The sequence below is a fragment of the Zootoca vivipara genome, chromosome 13 (assembly GCF_965207765.1).
Source record: "Zootoca vivipara chromosome 13, rZooViv2.hap1.1, whole genome shotgun sequence".
Lineage (NCBI taxonomy): Eukaryota > Metazoa > Chordata > Lepidosauria > Squamata > Lacertidae > Zootoca > Zootoca vivipara.
In genome coordinates this window covers 40,163,514-40,185,441 of record NC_142596.1, presented here as the reverse complement: position 1 = coordinate 40,185,441, position 21,928 = coordinate 40,163,514, and the positions used below count along the sequence as shown (strand labels likewise).

General features: G+C 45.8%; 1 protein-coding gene across 3 annotated transcripts in view; it reads right to left on the bottom strand.

The window, feature by feature from the left end:
* The window catches only part of VPS35L (VPS35 endosomal protein sorting factor like), an 83,281-nt gene that overhangs the window by 8,520 nt on the left and 52,833 nt on the right, over nucleotides 1-21,928 (bottom strand). For all 3 annotated transcript variants that reach the window (XM_060282388.2, XM_088657078.1, XM_035131197.3), the window contains exons 23-28: nucleotides 16,970-17,033; nucleotides 16,312-16,410; nucleotides 15,080-15,157; nucleotides 14,691-14,805; nucleotides 3,425-3,564; nucleotides 1,403-1,568 (exon numbers count right to left, since the gene is read on the bottom strand). In XM_060282388.2, coding sequence (XP_060138371.2) covers nucleotides 1,403-1,568; nucleotides 3,425-3,564; nucleotides 14,691-14,805; nucleotides 15,080-15,157; nucleotides 16,312-16,410; nucleotides 16,970-17,033 — 662 coding nt within the window. The remainder of the gene's footprint in view (nucleotides 1-1,402; nucleotides 1,569-3,424; nucleotides 3,565-14,690; nucleotides 14,806-15,079; nucleotides 15,158-16,311; nucleotides 16,411-16,969; nucleotides 17,034-21,928) is intronic.

Below are 21,928 nucleotides of genomic sequence, written 5' to 3'. Positions count from 1 at the left end.
GCTTGGGCATACACTAGCAAGGCAGGGCAGGGCCAGAGCCCTGGCCTCACCTGTGACTTCACTTACCTCCTTTGCCCTCCATTTATCAGTCTGGCGTCAGGCCAAGGGACTTCTGCTGGTAAAGCACTGTAAATCAGGCCCTTTCTCCTCTGCCTCCTCCACTCCAACTCCATTCCATACCCTGATCAGGTCTCATCTTGACTACGGTTGCATGCCAGTACCGTAACTTTTATGCCGAAATAGCTCACCTCTTCCATCAGACCAAGCAACACTCCACTCCTTCATTGGCACTCCCATCCTCTCTGCATCCAGACTAACTCCTCGTGTTTACCTTTTTAAAATCCTCCACAGTCTTTCCCCACCCTGCTTTCCCCCCCTTATTCCCCTGATATATCAGCATCAGTGATCTTAACTGATCCACCTCTGGAACATTCAACTGCTTTTACATCTTCTGCTGTCAAGCAACTCCATTCAATCACCTTTGCTTGTCCATTAAGTCTGTCAGCTCCTAACAGAACACCTTTGCTAGCACCAAATCTGTCCTTGAAGCTTTCCTTTCCCCCCCTGAAGCCACTGTTTAAAGCCGGAATGGGGGAATCTACAGCCCTCCAGAGGTTGTTGGACTGCAGTTCCAATCACCCGCTTCCTCCATGTATTTACACCTGCCATATTCATAAACAATTCCATCTTTGTGCATAGGGTTAGTGGTAGAACACAGGGACATAGGAACCTGCATTGCCCTGAGTCAGACCATTGGCTCATCTCACTCAGTACTGTAGACACTGACTGGCAGCAGCTCTCCGGGATATCAGGAATGGGGTCCTTCCCAGCCATACCTGGAGTTGCCAGGGACTGAACCTGGGGCCCTTTGCATGCAAAGCAGACGCTATACCACTCAGCTATAGTGGTATGAAGTAAGATCTCAGTCAGCGTGGTTCTAAATTAACAGAAAACTGCCTTATGTGGAGCCAGACCATGCAGAGCCCAGCCCTGTCTCCACTGATTGGCAATGGCTCTCCAAGGTTTCAGATACCCAGCCTTAAATACAAAAGATTCTGCACATGCTTTGCCCACAGAAGATCTTCGCTTCAATCCCAGGCATCTCCTTTTAAGAGCATTGCGGGTAGCAGGGCTAAGAAAGCCCCCGACTCTGGAGTAGCAATCAGGAGTAAACCCTTAATCATTGGCCAAGCTGGCTAGGGCTGAAGGGAATTGTAGTCCAAAACTTCAGGGGCAGGGCACTAGAGTAGATAATACTGGGGGAGATGGACCAATGGGCTGACTCAGTCTAAGGCAGCTGCATTAAATGTTCACACAAGCGAGTCAGCATTTGGTACTGTGGCTTGCGGGAGCCTCCTAATGAAATTCTGGGGCTCCCAGCATCCAAGCCTCCCTCTCTTACCTTTGTCTACATGGTAGATGTAAGTCTCCTGACTCATTGCTGAGAGAAGATGCACGACATTTGTATAAATCCGGACTTTATCATCACCGTTATCTTCCCAGGTATAGTCCTGGATGACGTTCAGCAGCCCTCGCACAAGAAACAACACGCCTTGCTCTGGATGGTCCTACGGAAAAAACAACAACACACACTTAAGTAAGATCCAGTAAAATCAAACAGGTTGATTCCACACTCCTGCCCCCCCCCCAAAAAATACTTCAGCCACCAGCAGCAACACAACATCCTGCTTCAAGAGATTTTGTGCTGGCTCAGCAACGGTTAACCAAGCACTGTCGTAAGCAGGTGAAGGGAGACTGAAGAGATCTTAAGAGAGGCTTAGAAGCGCTCACCTTAACCCAACCAATTTCAGGCAGTTTAGTTTTGTTGTTGTTTTGTTTAACTTTGTTTTTGTGGAAGAGCATCAAGTCATGTGAGAGCCCCCACCTGCACTATGCAGACGGAGGTTTACCTACTTTTTCTAAGGAGCTCAAAAATCATGGAGAAAACGCTGGGGAAGGCAGAAAGCCTTCATGAAATCCACATGGCTCACTCCTGGCTCTTCCCAGTTTGAGCCTTTGAAAAAACCAAAAGCACAAATGTTTTTAAAGAGCCACGTTTCTGGGAACAGCAAGCGGGGAGGGGGGCTGCAGAGTTTACAAGAGGCATTAGGTTGGCCATTTTGAGAACAGGATGCTAGAAATGGGCCTTTGCCTGAAGAGTTGGGCTGTTCATGTGCTCTTAAAAGGTTTAAGGACCGTCAGATGAGCCCAGCTGGATGAAACCAAAGGCCTACCTAGCCCAGTATTCTGCTCCAACAAAATGCCTTAGGAAAACACAAAAGCAACAGCCCCCTCCCATTGTTGCTCCGCAGCATACTGCCTTCAATACTGGAAGATAATATACACCTACCTTGACTAGTAGCCATTGACTAGTATTTCCACCCACCAGATGACTGGGTAAAGGCCTTTTTAGTGGCAGCATCCGAATTCACCAGTGGTCTCCCTAGAGCCAATCTTAATGTCATTTTGGTGCCAGGAAGAACTTTTTTAAAAAAGAAAATTAATTTGTTTTGCCCGCCAATTTGATTTTCCTAATGATTTTACACAGCCCTTACATGTTTTGTTGTTGATATTTTATTTTTTCTTATTTTAGAAACCCCCAACTGTTTTTGTCTTGCCTAGCTACATAAGAGCACAAAATATGGTCTGAAGCTCAATATCAAAAAAACCAAGATCATGGCCACTGGTCCCATCACCTCCTGGCAAATAGAAGGGGAAGAAATGGAGGCAGTGAGAGATTTTACTTTCTTGGGCTCCTTGATCACTGCAGATGGTGACAGCAGTCACGAAATTAAAAGACGCCTGCTTCTTGGGAGAAAAGCAATGACAAACCTAGACAGCATCTTAAAAAGCAGAGACATCACCTTGCCTACAAAGGTCTGTATAGTTAAAGCTATGGTTTTCCCAGTAGTGATGTATGGAAGTGAGAGCTGGACCATAAAGAAGGCTGATCGCTGGGGAATTGATGCTTTTGAATTACGGTGATGGAGGAGACTCTTGAGAGTCCCATGGACTGCAAGAAGAACAAACCTATCCATTCTGAAGGAAATCAGCCCTGAGTGCTCTCTGGAAGGACAGATCCTGAAGCTGAGGCTCCAATACTTTAGCCACCTCATGAGAAGAGAAGACTCCCTGGAAAAGACCCTGATGTTGGGAAAGATGGAAAGCACAAGGAGAAGGGGACGACAGAGGACGAGATGGTTGGACAGTGTTCTCGAAGCCACCAACATGAGCATGACCAAACTGCGGGAGGCAGTGGAAGACAGGGGTGCCGGGCGTGCTCTGGTCCATGGGGTCACGAAGAGTCTGACACGAATAAACGACTAAACAACAAGCTACATAAGCTGCCCTGATAGTATAACAACAGGTTAGAAGAAGAAGCATTTCAGCCTTAAAGATTGAGTGGCTCATGCTGACTACTTACAGGAACGATTAACAGAGTGGAAAAGAAATTGCAGAGGAATTCCAGGAGGAACGTTTCGGAGGACCGCATCTTCCCATCTATGTTGATCGTCTTTGGCACCTCGGGAACAAGGCTTATTGCCGCTTTGAAAAAGGCATCCGCTGCAAAGAGATCACAGTCACTGCTTTATGAGCAAGCAGAACATGGATTTATCAACAGGCCTGTGATTTTTAAGTAGACCTGCACACAATCAGATGGGCTCAAATCTCTGCTGCACTGTCCAGCAACCTGCAATTATTCAACATGCAGCACTTGCAACAGAATGTTTCAGGACACCGTGATCTCCTAACAGGAGTGTTCAGGGTTCCAACTCAATTATGCCCCCCTCCAAAATACTGGTTCTTAAAGACAGGTTAATTTGCGCAGTTAGCTTTATCCAACAACAGTGGTATTACTTTTCCCATGGGCTACTAAGAAAAGGAAGTCTATGGAATGCAATCACAACTGCCATTGCTCTGGTGTTACAAAACACACATGCTCAATGACTCTGTCTGTGACATTTTGTCACCAGAAAAGAAATAATCTGAATAGCATAAGTATCCAGTTCCACGGACAAGAATACTCTTGGCTTTCTAAAGTTACTTCATATTACATGGGATGAATCTCCAGTTTTGTTCTTAATTTAGCTTTCACTAGTTCGCCTGCTTAAGTCTATCCCAGCCTGGGTATAAAAAAACCCCCAACACTTTAAAGAAATGGAAGCAAACTCCCCAGACCCCAGCAAAAAAATTAAACCCAGACACCGACATCGGAATAAATGCATTAAAAGTCCTGCAACATACAAGTAATACAAGGTGATTAGTCTTTTGAAGGCTAAAACAAGCAGATTTGTGAGTATAGTGTCATACCTCCTCAAGCGAGAGATTATAGCCGAGGAAATATTTTTATTGAACACCAGACATTGGTAAGGCATACAGAAAAACAAGAAAGCTGAAATTCGCCAACACGGTGAAGTGCAGTCAACCTATATCTTGTGAGCAAACAATCTTATTCATATTCCAAACATATACAGAGACATTTAAATAATGATACTTACACACACACACACACACACACAGCCTCAAAACATCCCCAGCAATCCAAAAAAATTCAGTCAATTGTTATGCCTTTTAACACAGAAACATAGCTGTCCTTTGTGTCCTATTAAGTCACATAGAGAAGTGCCCAGTCAACTATTCCCTGCTTTTGGGGAGGGCAGAGAAGAGCAAAAAGGAACGGCTTCAGCCAGGAACTTTCAGCTTTAATTCAAATAAATTGCTTTTTGAGTCTCCTCGGGGCTACAGAAAAAGCAGGGTTGTATCCAATTTAGTGCTACTCAGAGGAGACCCACTGAAAGTAATGTGCCTAAATTAGTCACAGGGCTGTATCCAACACTACCTCTAAAATTAAAGGACTTGGCTAACATAAATTCATTGCTTTCAATGGGTCAGAGTAGGCCTTAGTTGGATGCAGCCCACCGGAAAATGGCTTAGCTGGTGGTCCTTACTCCAGAAAAGATGGGTTTCTGTTTACACTGATTCCAACACAAACTGTAGGGAGGAAGTTACAGGTAGGTAGCCGTGTTGGTCTGAGTCGAAGCAAAATAAAAAAATTCCTTCAGTAGCACATTAAAGACCAACTAAGTTTATATTTTGGTATGAGCTTTCGTGTGCATGCACACTTCTTCAGATACACTAGAAACAGAAGTGTCAGACCCTATATATATACAGAGGGTGGTGGGGGTGGGTGGGAATGGGTGATGGGCTGATGGGAGTGGTAAACCTGTAGATGGCTGTTAATGGCTGCTGATGGCTGCAATTAGTCCTGGGCTGAGGTGCTAAAGAAAGCTTGATCATGCATAATGAGATAAGAATCCGATGTCTCTATTCATCCCAGGTGCTTCCATGGTTTAAAGCTTGGTAATGATTTCCAATCAGCAACTTCTCTTTCCAGTCTGTTCCTGAAATTTCTCTGTAATTCATTACCTACAGACAGCCACCCAATCTTAAACAACTCCTCACCCACAATAATACAACCACCAGACTTAACATGGACACTGGTACCAGAGCCTGCAATAAACCCAGATGCCAACTTTGCTGCCACATACACCCGGACAACATCATTACTGGCCCCAACAACATCCAACATACCATCTCAGGACTATTTAATTGCTCATCTTCTAACATTGTATATGCCATCAAATGCCAACGGTGCCCTTCAGCTCTCTATATTGGACAAACAGGCCAAACCCTACGCCAAAGGATAAATGGACATAAATCTGACATCAGGAACCATAAGACTGAAAAACCAGTAGGAGAACACTTCAATCTCCCAGGACATTCTATACAAGATCTCAAAGCAGCTGTTTTATTACAGAGAAATTTCAGGAACAGACTGGAAAGAGAAGTTGCTGAATTGGAAATCATTACCAAGCTTAAAACCATGGAAGCACCTGGGATGAATAGAGACATCGGATTCTTATCTCATTATGCATGATCAAGCTTTCTTTAGCACCTCAGCCCAGGACTAATTGCAGCCATCAGCAGCCATTAACAGCCATCTACAGGTTTACCACTCCCATCAGCCCATCACCCATTCCCACCCACCCCCACCACCCTCTGTATATATATAGGGTCTGACACTTCTGTTTCTAGTGTATCTGAAGAAGTGTGCATGCACACGAAAGCTCATACCAAAATATAAACTTAGTTGGTCTTTAAGGTGCTACTGAAGGAATTTTTTTATTTTGTAGGGAGGAAAACCCTGTTGGGGGGGGGGAGCCAATCCACTTAACACTCAGCAACAATACTTTATGGACAGAGAAAAATCTCTCTCTCTCCCTTCCTCTCTCTCCCAGCAATTTGCTTTCTGTGCAACTGTCCTTTCATCATAAGAAAACCCAGTCACCAACAAGAGAACCATGGCACTTGTCTTACACAGCCAAGCCACCCAGGACTATTTGCAGTTGCACTCATAGGTTTGGGTCAAGGCAATTTGCTTCAAGCCCCTAAGGAAAGTGGACTGGCGTTCACCTTCCCGTGAAGCAGACCATTTAACCACCTCCCTGCACTGCATGGCCAAATTCTCCTCCGTGCTCACACGGCGATAGCGAGTATTCAACCCTAGGTCAGCTAAATTGTCACCTTAACAGAGAGGAGCCAGCCCAGAACAAAGCTTGAACACAGCCGCAATTACTTCTGCCTCCTGAGGGAATCTGTCAGAAACAGACTTTAAGAGCCACTGCTCTGAACTACCAACCATGACACAGAGAGGCATATTCTGAGGCAACATGCTTGGCTAGGAAGGCATTTAATGTATATTTAAAGGCTGGCTTTCCCAGTGCTCAAAATGGCGTACAGTGTGTAAGACAGTACGTAAGATGTGGCTGGATTCCAACTCTCATTCCTCCAATCATTTGATTTACTGCCTTTTTCTCCTGGCCTTTTCTCCAAGGAGTTCCAAGGTGGCAGGCATAGCTCTGTTGCTCCTCGTTTAATCCCCACAACAACCCTGTGAGGTAGGTTGGAGACTGGTCCAGGGTCACCCGAAGTGAACTTCATGGCTGAGTGGGGATTTGAACCCCAGCCTCTCATGTCCTGGCCTGGCACTCTAACCACTGCACCACACTTCTTCCCCAGCCGGAAGGTCAAAATCAGCACTCTGAATTGCTAGTTGGATTTGCTCACACATCTCACCAGGCAGCGCTACTTAGGATACTGTCAGTATCTGCAGAACCAAGAAGGAATTGGCTGCCTGTCTTTTTATTTTTTTGACAGACGACCACCTTTACGACAACATGAAAACACACAAAGGAGAAGCTGGTGGAAAGCGAAGGGAGGGGATGACGGTCGCAAGGTAACTACAGATCACCTTTTGAGGGAAAGCTACTGAATTAAAGCCAGCATCATTTACAGTCCGCTTACAGCATCTTCTTGCAGATATCGTTCCTTTACCTAACCTTGAAATATGGCGAGATAAATCTGAAATACGCAGCTCCTTATATAGGCTGTCCATTAAGCCCCCTCTTTCCCGGAGGCAAGCCAGCACAGTGTTTGATGGGGGTGGGGAGGTGAGCGTTCGTGGCAATAAATTGCCAGTGATGCTTTCCTAGGCCTCAATTAATAGCTTGTGCACTGCACCGTATGCAAGCTACTTTACGCTCCGCTAAATTTCCCCCTCCTCCCCGGCAAGCAGTGGATCTTCCTTCGTTCTGGCTTACCACTGGGCTATAAATCCTTCTGTGGAGGCCTGCGCTATTTCCGCCTGTGACCTTCAGGCAAGGAAAATTAATGGCCTGATCTAACAGGGCTCAACTGTGCCTGGTTGCAGGGGAAATCATGTCTCGAATGTTTCCCAAAGACCGCATGGCTACAGGTCTGTTCTTAGAAGGCTCCCCACACCTCTCTCCATTTTCCCTGTTCTCCTTTATTGCATTTATATCCCACCTTTTTCTTCATGGAGCTCAAGGCGGCTTTCATGTTCGTCGTCCCCAATTTAATCCCTACAACAACCCTGTGAGGTAGGTTAGGCTGAGAGGCAGTGACTGGCCCACAAGGTCACCTTATGAGCTTAATGGTGGAGTGGGGATTCGAACTCTGGTCTCCCAGGTCCTACTCCAACAGTCTAACCACTGCACCACACTGACTCTTTTGCATAAGACCCCTTTAAAAACCAGCTTCTGGGGCAATCTGTAATCAGAGTGGTGTGCACAGCTTCCCCCCCCCCACCCCCTATTTTATCCTCAAAACAGCCCTATCAGGTAGATTAGAGGGAAGTGGGCTAGGTCAGTGTTTCTAAAACTTAGGTCTCCAGACATTGTTGGACTACAACTCCCATCATCCCTGGCCACTGGTCCTGATGGCTAGGGATGATGGGAATTGTAGTCCAACAACAGCTGAAGACTCAAGTTTGATAAACATTGGGCTAGGTCAGGCATCCCCAAACTTCGGCCCTCCAGATGTTTTGGACTACAATTCCCATCTTCCCCGACCACTGGTCCTATTAGCTAAGGATCATGGGAGTTGTAGGCCAAAACATATGGAGGGCCGCAGTTTGGGGATGCCTGGGCTAGGTGATACATAATTAGGAAATCATGGTTTCCCAATGTGTGGACAAGACATAAATAGCCCTGGTCCCATGCACTCCCCCTCCTTTTTCATAGCCTCAAGGAGGAAATCAGAAGTCTCAGCTTCTGCTTTTAAAATGAACCACAGTTTCTCGGTATGTCTGAACTGCAGCAACTATGGTTTGTTTTAACTTTAGAGAGAACAAGCCAAAATCAAACCACGGCTATCCACAAGAGCAATGAAAGCCATTCAGTTCCAAATGGGTCAGAGACTAGATTGAAGGATCTAATCAAATCTGGGGTGGGGGAGGTGGAGAAGAAGAGGCAGTTGCAGTTTCTGCTAATGCCCCCTTTTCTTGGGCTTGGAAAACATGCAGTACTAAAGCAGCAAATATAACAAGATGATGAAAAACATCAGGATTGAGTATTCTTCATCCTCATTTCCGGATGGCCCTGAAAAGTAGGCCAGCTGAAACACAAATATTTCATCTTGCTGTGCTATCAGATAAGGGTGGGGGCAGCTAGGAATATTAGATCAGCTATAGCTCTGTGCACTTTTGAACTCTGAATCCAGATTCGGTCAGCGCAGTTGAGCAAAACAAATCCCACCCCAATTTCCATTTTTATCTGTCCCTCGGTGAAATTAGTCATCCAAATTATTTGGATACCTCTGGCCATGTGGCATATTGTGCTTCGAGCCAAACAAAGTTTTAACAGTTCAGAAAAGCATTATGTTAGGACAAACCTACACTGTTTCACAATCACATGCCTCAAGTGCATGTTATAAAGAGAAGTAGAATTAACAAATCTTTGTTCATTTTGCCTTCAGAGAGAGTGCTAGCTTGGCCCAGCACATTACGCATGACAGGAAACATGTCTGATGAGGATTCATCACTACTCTGCAAAGTTACACTAAGTCAGGGGCCCCAAAACTGTGTTCGTGGACCCCAGTGATCCGCAAGCTCCATTCAGGTGACCTGCAGCATGTCCACATGCAATATTCACATTGATTTTTAATTGCATTGTTGTTGCTTCTTTTATTTCTCATACTGTACTGTATTGTATTGCAACCTGGATTTTACAAATTATAACACAATAAAATACAATATAGGAAATGTATGCAATAAAATCACAAAGCATCTAGCACAGTGCTTTACAATTGCTGTAGCAGGCAGAAGAATCATTAAGGGGTCCACCAAGAACCACCAGCAAATTCAAGTGGTTCGTGGGGAAAACAGTTCGGGAGCTACCATGTATATATAGTGTGATCCTACACATGTCTTCTCCGGTCCCATTGAGTCCCATTTGCAGCTGAAATCTTCCAAGCTAGTAGGGAGCATTCTTTTCCATAGATCCCTTCCATCCAGACACTGTCTGGTCCACAGGCCACTTAACTTTTAGCAAGGTTGCTTTGTCATATGCTTTTAGGACAAATGGCTGTACCCAGTACTGAAGAATCCAACTTTTTAGCTATGATACAATTTGCATTCAACTGGCTGGCAAGGACTGTCTAGAAAGCAAATACTGTATTCTGTTGAAATATAGGGCCAGGTCTGTCTGTCTGTCTGTCTGTCTCTCTCTCTCTCTCTCTCTCTCTCTCTCTCTCTCACACACACACACACACACACACACGACAAATAAAGTCAAAGCATCAGTCGGTGATGACTGAAAGTACTTGCATAATATTTTTAGAGTAACCATCTTGTGTGTTAATCTAGTTAGCAAAAAACTAACTGCAGATCCACAAAAAATTAAAGTATGGAAGGTTTTTAGTACCATGTGCAAGAGCATCTAGGACAGGGGTGTCAAACTCAAATTCATCGGGGGCCGCATCAGCAGTTTGGTCACCCTCAAAGGGCCGGTTGTGTCTGTAGGACTATGTGTCCACTCTTTATTATCATAAATTATTGTCACTGCATTCAATTATTACTGTTTTTTGTAATAATGTAAGCTCATTCCCGCCCCCACGCGGATCACATTCCTGCGTCATGGCGCGTGTGTGGGAGGGGATGTAAACGAGGGAAATTTGAACAAAAGGTGGGGATCGACGGCTTCCGGGGGGGGGGGCCTCAACTAAACCTTCGGCAGGAAGGAGAAAGCCACTGCTGGGATTAAAAACCTGCAGATGGAAAGAGGGCTTCCCTCTCCCGCCCTGCGCACACCCAAACCCCGCTAGGCAGGATGCCACACGCTGCAACCCACCCCATGCTTTGGAGAGGGGCAGGAACATGCGGTGCAGCGCCAACTCCCTGCTTTGCTTTTGCATCCTCCCTCCTCAGCGCCAGAGTCCCTTCCCCTCGCGCTGAGGGAGGGCAGCGGATTTCCCGAGGAGGAAGGCGGCGGCAGCCCCAGCAGACGTACATCTTCGCCTCAGAGCTGCTCTTCCCCCCACCCGCGCTGTTGTCGTCTTCGCCGCCGCCTCTCCCTACCGGGACTGCAGGCAGAGGAGGCTTGAAAACCTCCCCCCCCCCAAAAAAAATTCCCCTCCCACCTACTCAAACCGCGAGGCGATTCCATCTGGAGCCCTACATCACGAGGGGCTGAGAGGAGGCGGTGGCAGAGCGGGAAGAGCAGGAACCCGTGCTGTCGTCGCCGCCTCCCTCCCGGCCGCCCCCGGGAATGCAGCCGAGGAGAGGAAGGGAAGCGGCGGGCGGTGGCTCCCCAGTGCCGCCTCACTCGCTCTCGGAGACAACAGCAAAGCCCGCCAAAAAAAATATCCAGCGCTGCTCCGTCCCGGCACCAACTTTGTTGGCGGCACCTGTAGGGCTTTCCTACCTCCTCGGCGGGCTTCCTCCTCCTCCTCCTGCATCTCACTTCCCCATCTGGTCGCTGTGCCACTGCCTCCCTCAGCCTCATTCGAACTTGAAATTCCCTGGCCAAGGCCGTCAGCGCGGCTCCAGCGCCCCGGCCTCCGCCTGCAGCCCCGCCCCCGGTTTTGACCCTCGGCCAATCACAGGCTCCAGAACTACTGTCAGCAGGTATTGTCGGCGGTGGCTACGCGGGCCACATGACGAGGTCTGGCGGGCCGGATTAGGCCCCCGGGCCTTGTGTTTGACACCCGTGATCTAGGACCAGCGTTAACACTGGCAGTGAAAGGAAATGGGGAGGTAACATTCACAGAAGCAGTGGGCACACTTCAGACTTCCAATCCAATTTCAAGACCCTGAATTCTTTTTTAATGAAGTGGGTGGCAATTCCACACACAAGCCAATTCAGTAGAATTTCAGGCATCCACTGAAGCCTTTGGGAAAAGGCCGGTTAGAACAGGGAAGGGCTACAGCTCAGTGGTAGGGCATCTGCCTTGCATACCGAAGGTCCCAGGTTCAATCCCCAGCATCTCCAGGTAAGGCTGAGAGGGACGCCTACCCAAAACCCTGGAGGGCAGCTGCCAGTCAGTGTAGACAATACCGAGCTAGATGAGCCATTGGTCTGACTCAAGCAGCTTCCTATGTTCCTTACTTTGAACAAGCAAATGCACCCATTAATTATCCAGCGGGGTGAAACAATAGCGAATGAGTTAATAACCACAGCAGAGGAATGGAAAATGACTTCACACTGTGGTCTCTGCTTGGTTTGTCTACAAACAAGCCAAACAAACACAAAGTGCACTGCACTGACTTTGCAGCTCTATTGTTTTCGCAACTTGCTCGGATGGAACAGTCAGCTTTGCTCTAAATCCCCAATGAGGCACACGGCATCGTGCCTAAACAAAGAAATAAAAACCAGTAGCCTTGCGGTGAAAGCCTTAGTCAGCATCTGATGTCAGCATGTTTGCATTTACAGCTGGAACTTACTAGCACATGTGCAATTCTGGCAACCTTTGTCATCTCCTGAAAGGGGCAAGATTTAACTTGCTTGAACTTGCACATGTCTGAAGCCATGCCGATCAGAAATAACATGCCATACATGCACAGATTCTTCTACGCTCCACTCCCTGCACCCCAAAAACAACCTATGGTCAAACTGTCATAAACATACAAGTCTATCCTGCCTTAGAAAACATGGGTAATGATCAAAATGGCAAACATATGTAACTGCCTCTTCGCTAGACACATGAATGACCAAATAACTTATCATGAAGCTGCCTTGCCTTGTTTTTATTATTCCTCGTTTATTTAGAGCTTATTTACCCTGCTCCTCAGCCAAAAAGGCTCCCAGGATGTCGTGTACAATCAGAACAAGACAGTACCTTCCTGCAAGCGTAAAAAAAACACAAATGCACAAGCGGAAAGGAGCAGGGAGGGAAGAAGGAAATAAAATACAAACTCAATTTCTAAACAGTTGTTCCCATAATGACTGGTAGATCTGCACCTCCAGCAAACATGATGAAATGTGCCTTGTTTGCTATCTCTTCCACCGAAGTAACTCTGATGGAATGGCTGCCCCCAGATGGCAGCTGAGGGAGAGGAGCCCTCATGCAGCCAGCCTGTCACGCCAGAGCTGATGGAGGGAGGTCTGTGTTTCACCTGCTTAAGCCAAAGGTCCACTGAGCACATTGTCTACACAGAGTGGAAGCAGCACACAGCGTAGAGTGTATGAATCTAGGACAGAGATGGGGAATCTGCAGCCTTCCTGATGTTGCTAAGACTACAGCTCCCATCCAGACTGACCCCTGGCCACGCTGGTTAGGGCTGATGGGAGTTGTAGGACAGGTGGAGATCCCCATCCCTGATATAGTAACATAGGCTGCAGACTTAGTCCAAGTCACACCAATGGTCTACCACCTAGTTCAGCACTGTCTACACATGGAACAGTGGCTCTCCAGAATTTCTAAGAAGAGTCTTGCCCAACCACACCAAGGGATGCTGGGGAATGAATCTGAGGGCTCTGGCATGTAAGCTACCCACTGAGCTACAGCCCTTCCCTACACCATGTTGCAAGCTCATTCTGAAGAAGGGACTAACCGTTCACATCTTTCAACCATCACAACCCTGCAACAGGAAAAACAGCCCAGAGGGCAAATGTTCAGGACATCATCTTCTTGACTGTAAAAACGGCAACAAGAAGAAGCCTCGTTCTACTGCAAGAAGGGTGTCACACACTCTTTCCTTTTCGAGACTCCTCCCAAAACTAGACTGTATTGCTCTCCATTCAAAATGCATTTATAGGGATTCCTTGCGATATAACTTTTGTTACATAAACCATGACACTGACACCTGAAGGGGTGTTTGGACTGCCTCCAAGGCATCAGTTATGCATTGTTTCTAAAGCCTGAAGATGTTGTACCAAACACATTCAGCACAAAATAATGGCTTCCACCAAAACGAACACCTCTTGGAAAAGAAAGGTTGAAATGTTTTATGGGACTAAACATGTAGCAGTTAAAGACTTTCTCTCTCTTTTCAACAGGCAGAGGAAGGTTTTGTTCTGAAGGAACAAAAACAGTCTCATTGTTAAGTAAATTAGCATGTCAGCACTAACGTCCTTAACATTTGCTTAAAATAATGCTAGAATTCTAAAAACATGTCACACATTTGTATGCTCTGCTTGTTTTACGTCTTGCCTAAAAGAAAAATCCAGGCTCTGAGTAGTGTTATTTAATCATAGGTTCAGTAGCACTTTTAAGTAAAATGTGCACATTCCTTAGATCTCAGAATTCCAAGCTCTTATCACGCTGTGCCTACACTCTCTCCAACTGGATTTCTTTCTTTTTTTACTGGCTGAATACTTTCCAGTAGCATGGAACACAGGAACATAGGAAACTGCCTTATACTAAATCAGACCATTGGTGCAACTAGCTCAGCTAGAGTCTAGACCAGGCATCCCCAAACTTCGGCCCTCCAGATGTTTCGGACTACAGTTCCCATCTTCCCCAACCACTGGTCCTGTTAGCTAGGGATCATGGGAGCTGTATGCCAAAACATCTGGAGGGCCGCAGTTTGGGGGTGCCTGGTCTAGACTGACTGGCAACTGCCAGGGTTTCAGATGGGGGACAGTCCCAGTCCTACCTGGAGATGCCAGGGAATTAAACCTGGGACCTTCTGCAATGAATGGGGATGCTATGGCCCTTCTCCATAGCATACCTGTTCTGTGCAAAGGAGTCATGACAAGCAAAGGTGCCAGCTCCTTCCCAACAAAACATTCAAATTTTTAGCAATTCTCATGTGTTCCCACTGTAGCTAGAAAGACTGTTTCCTAAAATAATAACTTGTTTCACAAATGAAGAAAGATCGTGAGGCTTACCTTGTGAAAGGCACTGGTTTGCCAAAGCAATCTGTCCAGAGTGCAGGTACAGATTGAGACGGGAAAATATGCTTGTCAAAGATGGAATTGTAATGAAGCAGAAGGCAACGCACGCCTTAAAAAAAGGTAAGAAAAGTTTTCAAAGACTATTCTGAACATGTATTAAATCAGAGGTCTGGGGAATCGTGGCATTCCAGATGTTGCTGGGTGCCCAATCCCATTACCCCCACTCAAAATGACTAAAGCGTACTCAGAAATACGCTAGTGGGAGCATAAGTACAACCAGCCCCGCCCCCGTGCTAAACCATGGTTTAGCGCTCTGGCCAAAACAGACCATAGTTCATGCAGAAAAAATAAGGATGAAGAATTCCTTCAGTTTTCACACCTACCCTGACAAATGCAGCCGTTTTTCTGGAATGGTTCCCTTTCATCACTTTTCGCGTTTCCATCGCCAGCTGGTTCACACTCTGTTTTTAAAAGGTTATGTTACCTACAGAAGCAACTCAACAATTCAAGGATTTCTCCAGCAGAAGTCAATGGAACTAAAGAAATAGCAAATATTCCTGTTTAACTGATATGAAATACAGTGGAACCTCGGTTTATGAACACCTCGGTTTATGAATTTTCGGTTTACGAACGCCGCGGACCCATCTGGAACGGATTAATTAACTTTCCATTACTTTCAATGGGAAAGTTTGCTTCAGTTTATGAACACTTCCGTTTATGAACAGACTTCCGGAACCAATTACACCCATGCTTCGGGTTAAGCACGCTTCAGGTTGAGTACTCCGCGGACCCGTCTGGAACGGGATTCATCCACTTTCCATTACTTTCAATGGGAAAGTTCGCTTCAGTTTATGAACGCTTCAGTTTATGAACAGACTTCCGGAACCAATTGTGTTCATAAACCGAGGTACCACTGTACAAGCTTCAGGGGAAAAGAAAGAGCATACAGCTATAATGATGTGCAAGGAGGGTTGTGCATACTATGTGCAAAAACAAGACCAACGCCGCACACGAAGATAACCAAAATTTGCCTGAGTTCAAGGGCACATTCAATTCAGGTGAAAACACTTCTGGTGCAAAGCAGGGACAGTGAGGGAATGTTGCCCGGGGAGAGGAGGTGTGAGCTGGGAAGGGTTACAAGGGTAGAAAAAAATGGCTGGGGGACTGTGCTTTTGGCCCCTGAAATTGAAGTCCTCCATCTGTGACTTAGGGACAAGAATGCCACCTTTAAAAATTCAAAACTAGTTGCTGTGCTAGTTTAATGCCCAGGAGCAATCAGTATAGACTGAGGAAAAGTGTATTTCAAATACTGCTTTTTCTACATGAAGGCAGGAAAGAGGAACACTGAAAATGAAGGAGGCAGTTCAGAATATTCCCCACTAATGAGCTATCAGCTCATACGACTTTGTGCTTTTCAATTTGCAAGATGAATTCACCAGCAACATGCCAAAAATCAATATAAAACATGATGTACAAATGCAAATTCTCTGCTGTTAAAATGCCTACAAAATTGACCTTGCTCTGTAATGAAATGCAAGGAATGACAGAATGCAGCAGGAAAAAATAGCTCACACAGCTCCTGAAGTCCTATTTAAACTTAAGAAAGTATGCTCACATGAATCAGCTGGACGAGAACAGGTTCCAAATTGCAAAACATTGATCTGGCTTCAACATAGAAACTCAGCTGCTGCTCAAAGTCACGGCCAAATGAAACCTGGATTTAAAAGATTCACAAAGTCATTTCTTATACAGGACTCTGGCATCCAGTTACCCATTCTTTCCATCTCATTTGCTGCAGTGCAGCGCTAACTCTTTCATGCAGTATTTACCAAGCAATGTGGTTCATATCACATCTTTTTTTCTTTCACTTTGTTTGACAGAACCTTTAGGAACACACAACTCTATGATGCAGTGGGGGCAAAACAGCAGCCCTACTGGATCAGAGCAAGAGGTCTATGTCACTCAGCACGGATCCCCCCGCCCCCCAGTGTAAAGCCAGATGCTGCTGTGAAATTCACAAGCATAATTACAAAGACAAGCCCTGCTGTGCATCTTCTAGCATCCCGAGGTATACTGCATCTGGCCATGGAAGGTTTGATCTAGGTATCATAATTAAAAGCTAAGGGCCAAACAACACATTACATCAGATGGATCTGTGCTTTCTTTTAAGCGCACGCACACGCGCACACACACACACTGCCAAAAACTAGCACCCAGTTAAAAGCACAATTAAAATGCAGATTAAAACACTGACCAGCCCTGCAAATACTCACCATTCTCAAAAATCCATTTATCAAAGAGGCTAGCATTCGTTTTTCGTCTTCTAGTGTCAGCGCACTACAAAAAAGCATCGATATTTAAGAAACCCATCCAAAATAAATTGATGCTACATCATCATCATTATTATTACTGTTGTTCATTTCATTTCTATACCGCTTTATATTTTAAAGAAAAACCTCAAAGTGGTTTACTGCATAAACATGAGAAATGAGCCCTGTTGAGTTCAGTGCAGCTTACCCCAGGGTAGGGATGGGGGAGAAATCTGCACAACTCTGATTTCAAAGCAGATTCACCTGAGCTGATCTGGATGGATCATGACCTGGGGAGAATCCTGAGGACCAAACCAAAGATGCCAGGATGGGCACTTTTGACTCCCTGGCTTGAGGTTCCCAACCCCTGAACTACGAAGCTGCTCTATACCAATGGGTTCCTCTAGCTTAGTACAGTATGGCCAATGCTAGTTGGCAATGGCTCTCCAAACTTTCATGCATGAGGTTTTTCCTATCCCTACCCGGAGATCCCTAGAATGAAACATGGGTCCTCTACACACACACACACACACACACACACACACACACACACACGGAGAGGGAGAGGGGGAGAGAGAGAGAGAGAACACGATGACAAGAAGAGGTTTAATACTCGTGCAAATCATGAACCAAAGTGAGATCAGCAAGTGTAGCAAATTGCGCAACTCTCAGTGATTTGTAAACTATGTTGGATGTTTCTGCCTTTTTGCTTCTTTATAAATTTCACTGCATTGTGAACCAGGGCAAGTGGGAATAAATCTCTAGAATCCTAGAATTGTAGAGTTGGAAGAGACCACGAGGGTCATCGAGTCCAACCCTCTGCAATGGAGGAACCTTTTGCCCAATGTGGGGCTCGAGCCCACCACCCTAAGATTAAGAGTTTACCAACTAAGCTATCCAACATCTACTGTGAGACAAAACAGTTTTGGAAAATAGTCTGAATCCACCCTGTAACAGTGAGCGGTCATGGTTTGCAAATTACCAATTCCAAAATTAATTTAGGTAGGATAGTGCCATAGAACACAGCAAGTGTAAACATCTGCAGTGCAAAAGGAGTCCATCATGGTGTGATGCACTCGGCCAAAATAATAGCCATAAACTGCTGGGATATTGGCAGGGGGTGGAGGTGGGGTAGCAAATTCAGTTTCACATCCTACGCATTTAATTTGGTTACCAAATGGGGAGGTAATAAAAACATACACATTCTGATGAAAACGAACCCCGCTCAATTACAATTAAGTAATCCAGTTTAATCCTGGGCATGCTAGTCCCTGGTGGACCATTTTGCAATTCTCCTAGTGCAGACACCAGATGGGAGCAGAGTAATTGCTCTGGAATACAAATTCAATTGGAGGGGAAGAGTGAACCTTCAACATGATTAGCTCATTAGGGTTTCGCCATCCAATACAGACATAACAAGAAACTGATGGATGGTTTGGAAGATGCATGGAAGGGAGCACTGGGTCCCCAATAAAAATTGCTAATTTAAAAACATGACCGTGGAACAGCTGTTTAAATGACCCCCCACACAGTGCTTTAGCTTGAGTAGAGCCCAAGCAGGAAAATGGCATTATCTAGTTCAACTTTTTAATTTAAAACGCACTTTAATATTTGGGACCACTATGCAAATTTTACAAGCACTTCACAAGCATCAACAGCTCTGTAAGGCAAGTCTGCATTATCACTCCATGTAGTAGACAGGGGGGCTGAAGCTGGCTACTGTGAAAATAGGATGCTGAACTAGATTGGTTATTGGCCTGATCCAGTAGGCTCTGTTTTTGGTCTTGTGAGACAGTGAAGCTTGTTTAAGGCCACCTAGCAAGCTCAGAGGGCCTTCTCGGTAGTGGCGCCCACCCTGTGGAATGCCCTCCCATCAGCTGTCAAGGAAATAAACAACTACCTGATTTTTAGAAAGCATCTGAAGGCAGCCCTGTTTAGGGAAGTTTTTAATGTTTGATGTATTTATCGTATTTTTAATATTCTGTTGGGAGCCGCCCAGAGTGGCTGGGGGAAACCCAGCCAGATGGGTGGGGTATGAATATTATTCTTATTATTATGCCAGAGGTGACATTCGAACCAGGGACTTCCCAATTTGCAGCACAGATCACACCCACAGCATACAAGTCAAGCACTCTTCTAGGACTGTAACAGTCATGGCTTCCTCTAAAGAGTCCTGGGAACTGTGGTTTGTTAAAGGTGGCTCTGTGAGTGGTAGACTACAGTTGCCAAGATTCTTTAGGTCATTACTCGACTCCTTCTTTGGAGGTCTTTAAGCGGAGGTTTGACAGCCATCTGTCAGGAATGCGTTGATGGTGTTTCCTGCTTGGCAGGGGGTTGGACTGGATGGCCCTTGTGTTCTCTCACAACTCTATGATTCTAGATGTTGCAGAATTATTTCAGAAACAAAGCAAGATTTAAGGGGGAAACTGTTTGGCATCTTGAAATTGGTGGGCGCAAGTATGTCTTGTCCATTAATTTCAAGGGATCCACTCTGAGTAGGGCTAACGGTAAACGCAAACCCAGTAATGTTACGAGTGTATTTGCTAGAACTTATTGCCCTAGTAACCGAGACCAGATTAACACCTGTACCAGAAGCAATGCTTATGAACAATTTCAACAACTGATAGTCCTGGGCAATTATTTTATTACTCCAGAACTTACTAATGATAGCAAGAATTATATGGATTCCGCACTAAGAAGTTAGTCCCATTCCTGCAATTAAGGAGTAGATGACCATGAAATAGAAATGGACCAAATGGTTGTTATTGTATGCCAAAGAAATAGGCTGCATACTGAGATCCCATTAGTCCAAAAATCATGTTTACTGTTTATAGGAACAATATTTATAGACATGGAAAATCATTTGTTTTTTTAATGTGCTTTGTTTATTTGTTTCAAAGAGGACAGTTTCTGCCTTTATTAGATAAAAGGACTAAGGAAGCAAAGAAACAATTAAGATTTTGTTCTCAGAGCCACCACCAATCTCCTGTATTGATCTCATCACCATGTCGCACAGAAGTTTTGAATCTGATGGCACTGTAGAGTAGCAGGAAAGGCAAGTGTCTTTTGCATCTCCCTTGCTTGTAAGTCCCACACGTTTCCAGGTAGGACTGGGAATGTCCTTTAGCAGGGCCGTCTTAAGCCTATCCAGCGCCGTGATTCAGAAATCCCTCTGGTGCCGCACCCCCCCCCCTTTCCCAGCCGGAAAGCTGGAGCCACACGCTGCCTTGGGGACACAAACACGTGCTTCGTTTGAGCAACTGCGCCTTGTGCAGCGCTGCGCGAGGTGCCAGACCTGTTGCCTCACTTTCCCGCGCTTTCGCAGAGCGGCGGGTGAACACAGGGCTGACTGTGGTGTCTGCGGTGCCTTCTTCCACGCAAGATGCCATGGAAGGCTTTTTGCAGAAATGAAAAGCAGACAAGCCAAGGTGGGTGAATGCATATTTTTCCCCCATCTTAAGCCTCCACCGGTGCCCCACGCGCGCGCCCCTTTCCCAGCTTCGTGGGGCTGGAGGAGGCAGGCAGTGGCTGGAGGGTGGCTCCTCCGGTAGGGAAGAGTCGGAGGCTCCGGACGCAGCGCTGCTTTGGCGCGGCAGACGAGGGCAGTGAGCCCATGCCGGGAGGCGCCGCGTCCAGCCTCTGCCTCTTCCCAGGCGCCCTCCAGAACTGGGCGCGAACCTGGCACCCTGGTTCCCCGCGCCACTTGCCTCTATGGGCAAGACGCCCCTGCCTTTAGCTTAGCTTAGCTCAGTACAAAAAAGACTGGTGACAAGAAAAAGCGGTTTCAGTCTCTTCTCTGAGAGCCCACACATTTGCACATTTGCTATGATATGTGAACCAGTCCAGGATCAGGGCAAATCCTGCAATTGTGACCAAATAATGGAAGGGAAACTAGCATGGCTGACATTTGAATGCAAATCTCTTAACTGTCACTTCTCAGACTAATGCGGCTATCTCTGAAGTTTGCACTTCTTCTAATAATGTGTTCAAAAGTGCATGCGCATATAAGCACAAAAATGCATGCATTCATGAAAATAATTTGCAAAAAAATCCACCATACTAGGGAATAAATTGCTGACAAAAACAGGGATACCGTGGGAAATGCACACATAAATGCATGGGTGTTTTTTTAAGCAGGCCTTTAAATTCTTTTTGCAAAGCTGATGCAGATACGGAGGAAATGTGAACTTAAGATCAGAAGAATGAGAAACTCAGAGAAAGCAAGACCAAGATCCGTAGATCTTGTGAGTAATCTTCCCTCCTTCCCTGGCATTAAAAGGCATCTATCAAAATGCGCCTGCCTCCTGCCCACTGAAGCAGGCAACCAGCTGAGCACAGAGACTGCACAGGCACCACAAAGAAAGAGAACGCAGAAATGACATTTCTATGTTCTCTTCCTATAAGTTCTTAGCATCCTTTGGGCACTAAGTATCAGGGGAGCAGCTTTTTGCTGGAAGAAGAGTATAAAGGAGTAGCTAACTAACAGGAGATAGTACACATTTCAAAATTCCAAAAAAAGAGAGCAGCATTTAAATGTGTTCTGTTATTTACTGCCGATATTTGTTTGTTTTTAAAGTACTTGTTGGGTATAAGCATACCCATATCAATATTGTATTGTTCACTGGAGTTGCGAGTGCTTTTTGGAGAGGCACTGACACCCGTATCTCACAAAAGCATGTTACTTTGTTTATCCCTTTTGTCGCTCTTAAAATTTATTCCCTGCCGCCTCTCTCTTGCCCCACCCGCAACCCATTTGTTAAGCTGTGAAGTCACCAGCACGTCCCAGATCATCCTCCCTTTGTTTTGGATTTAGAACAAAGCAACGTTTTAAGGAGCAGGCAGGCTGGTGCTGGTATTTTGCTTTCCTGCACACAGCCCTGAATAAAAGCAGCACGTGGAAAAACAGTTCTCCAACCCTGAAGC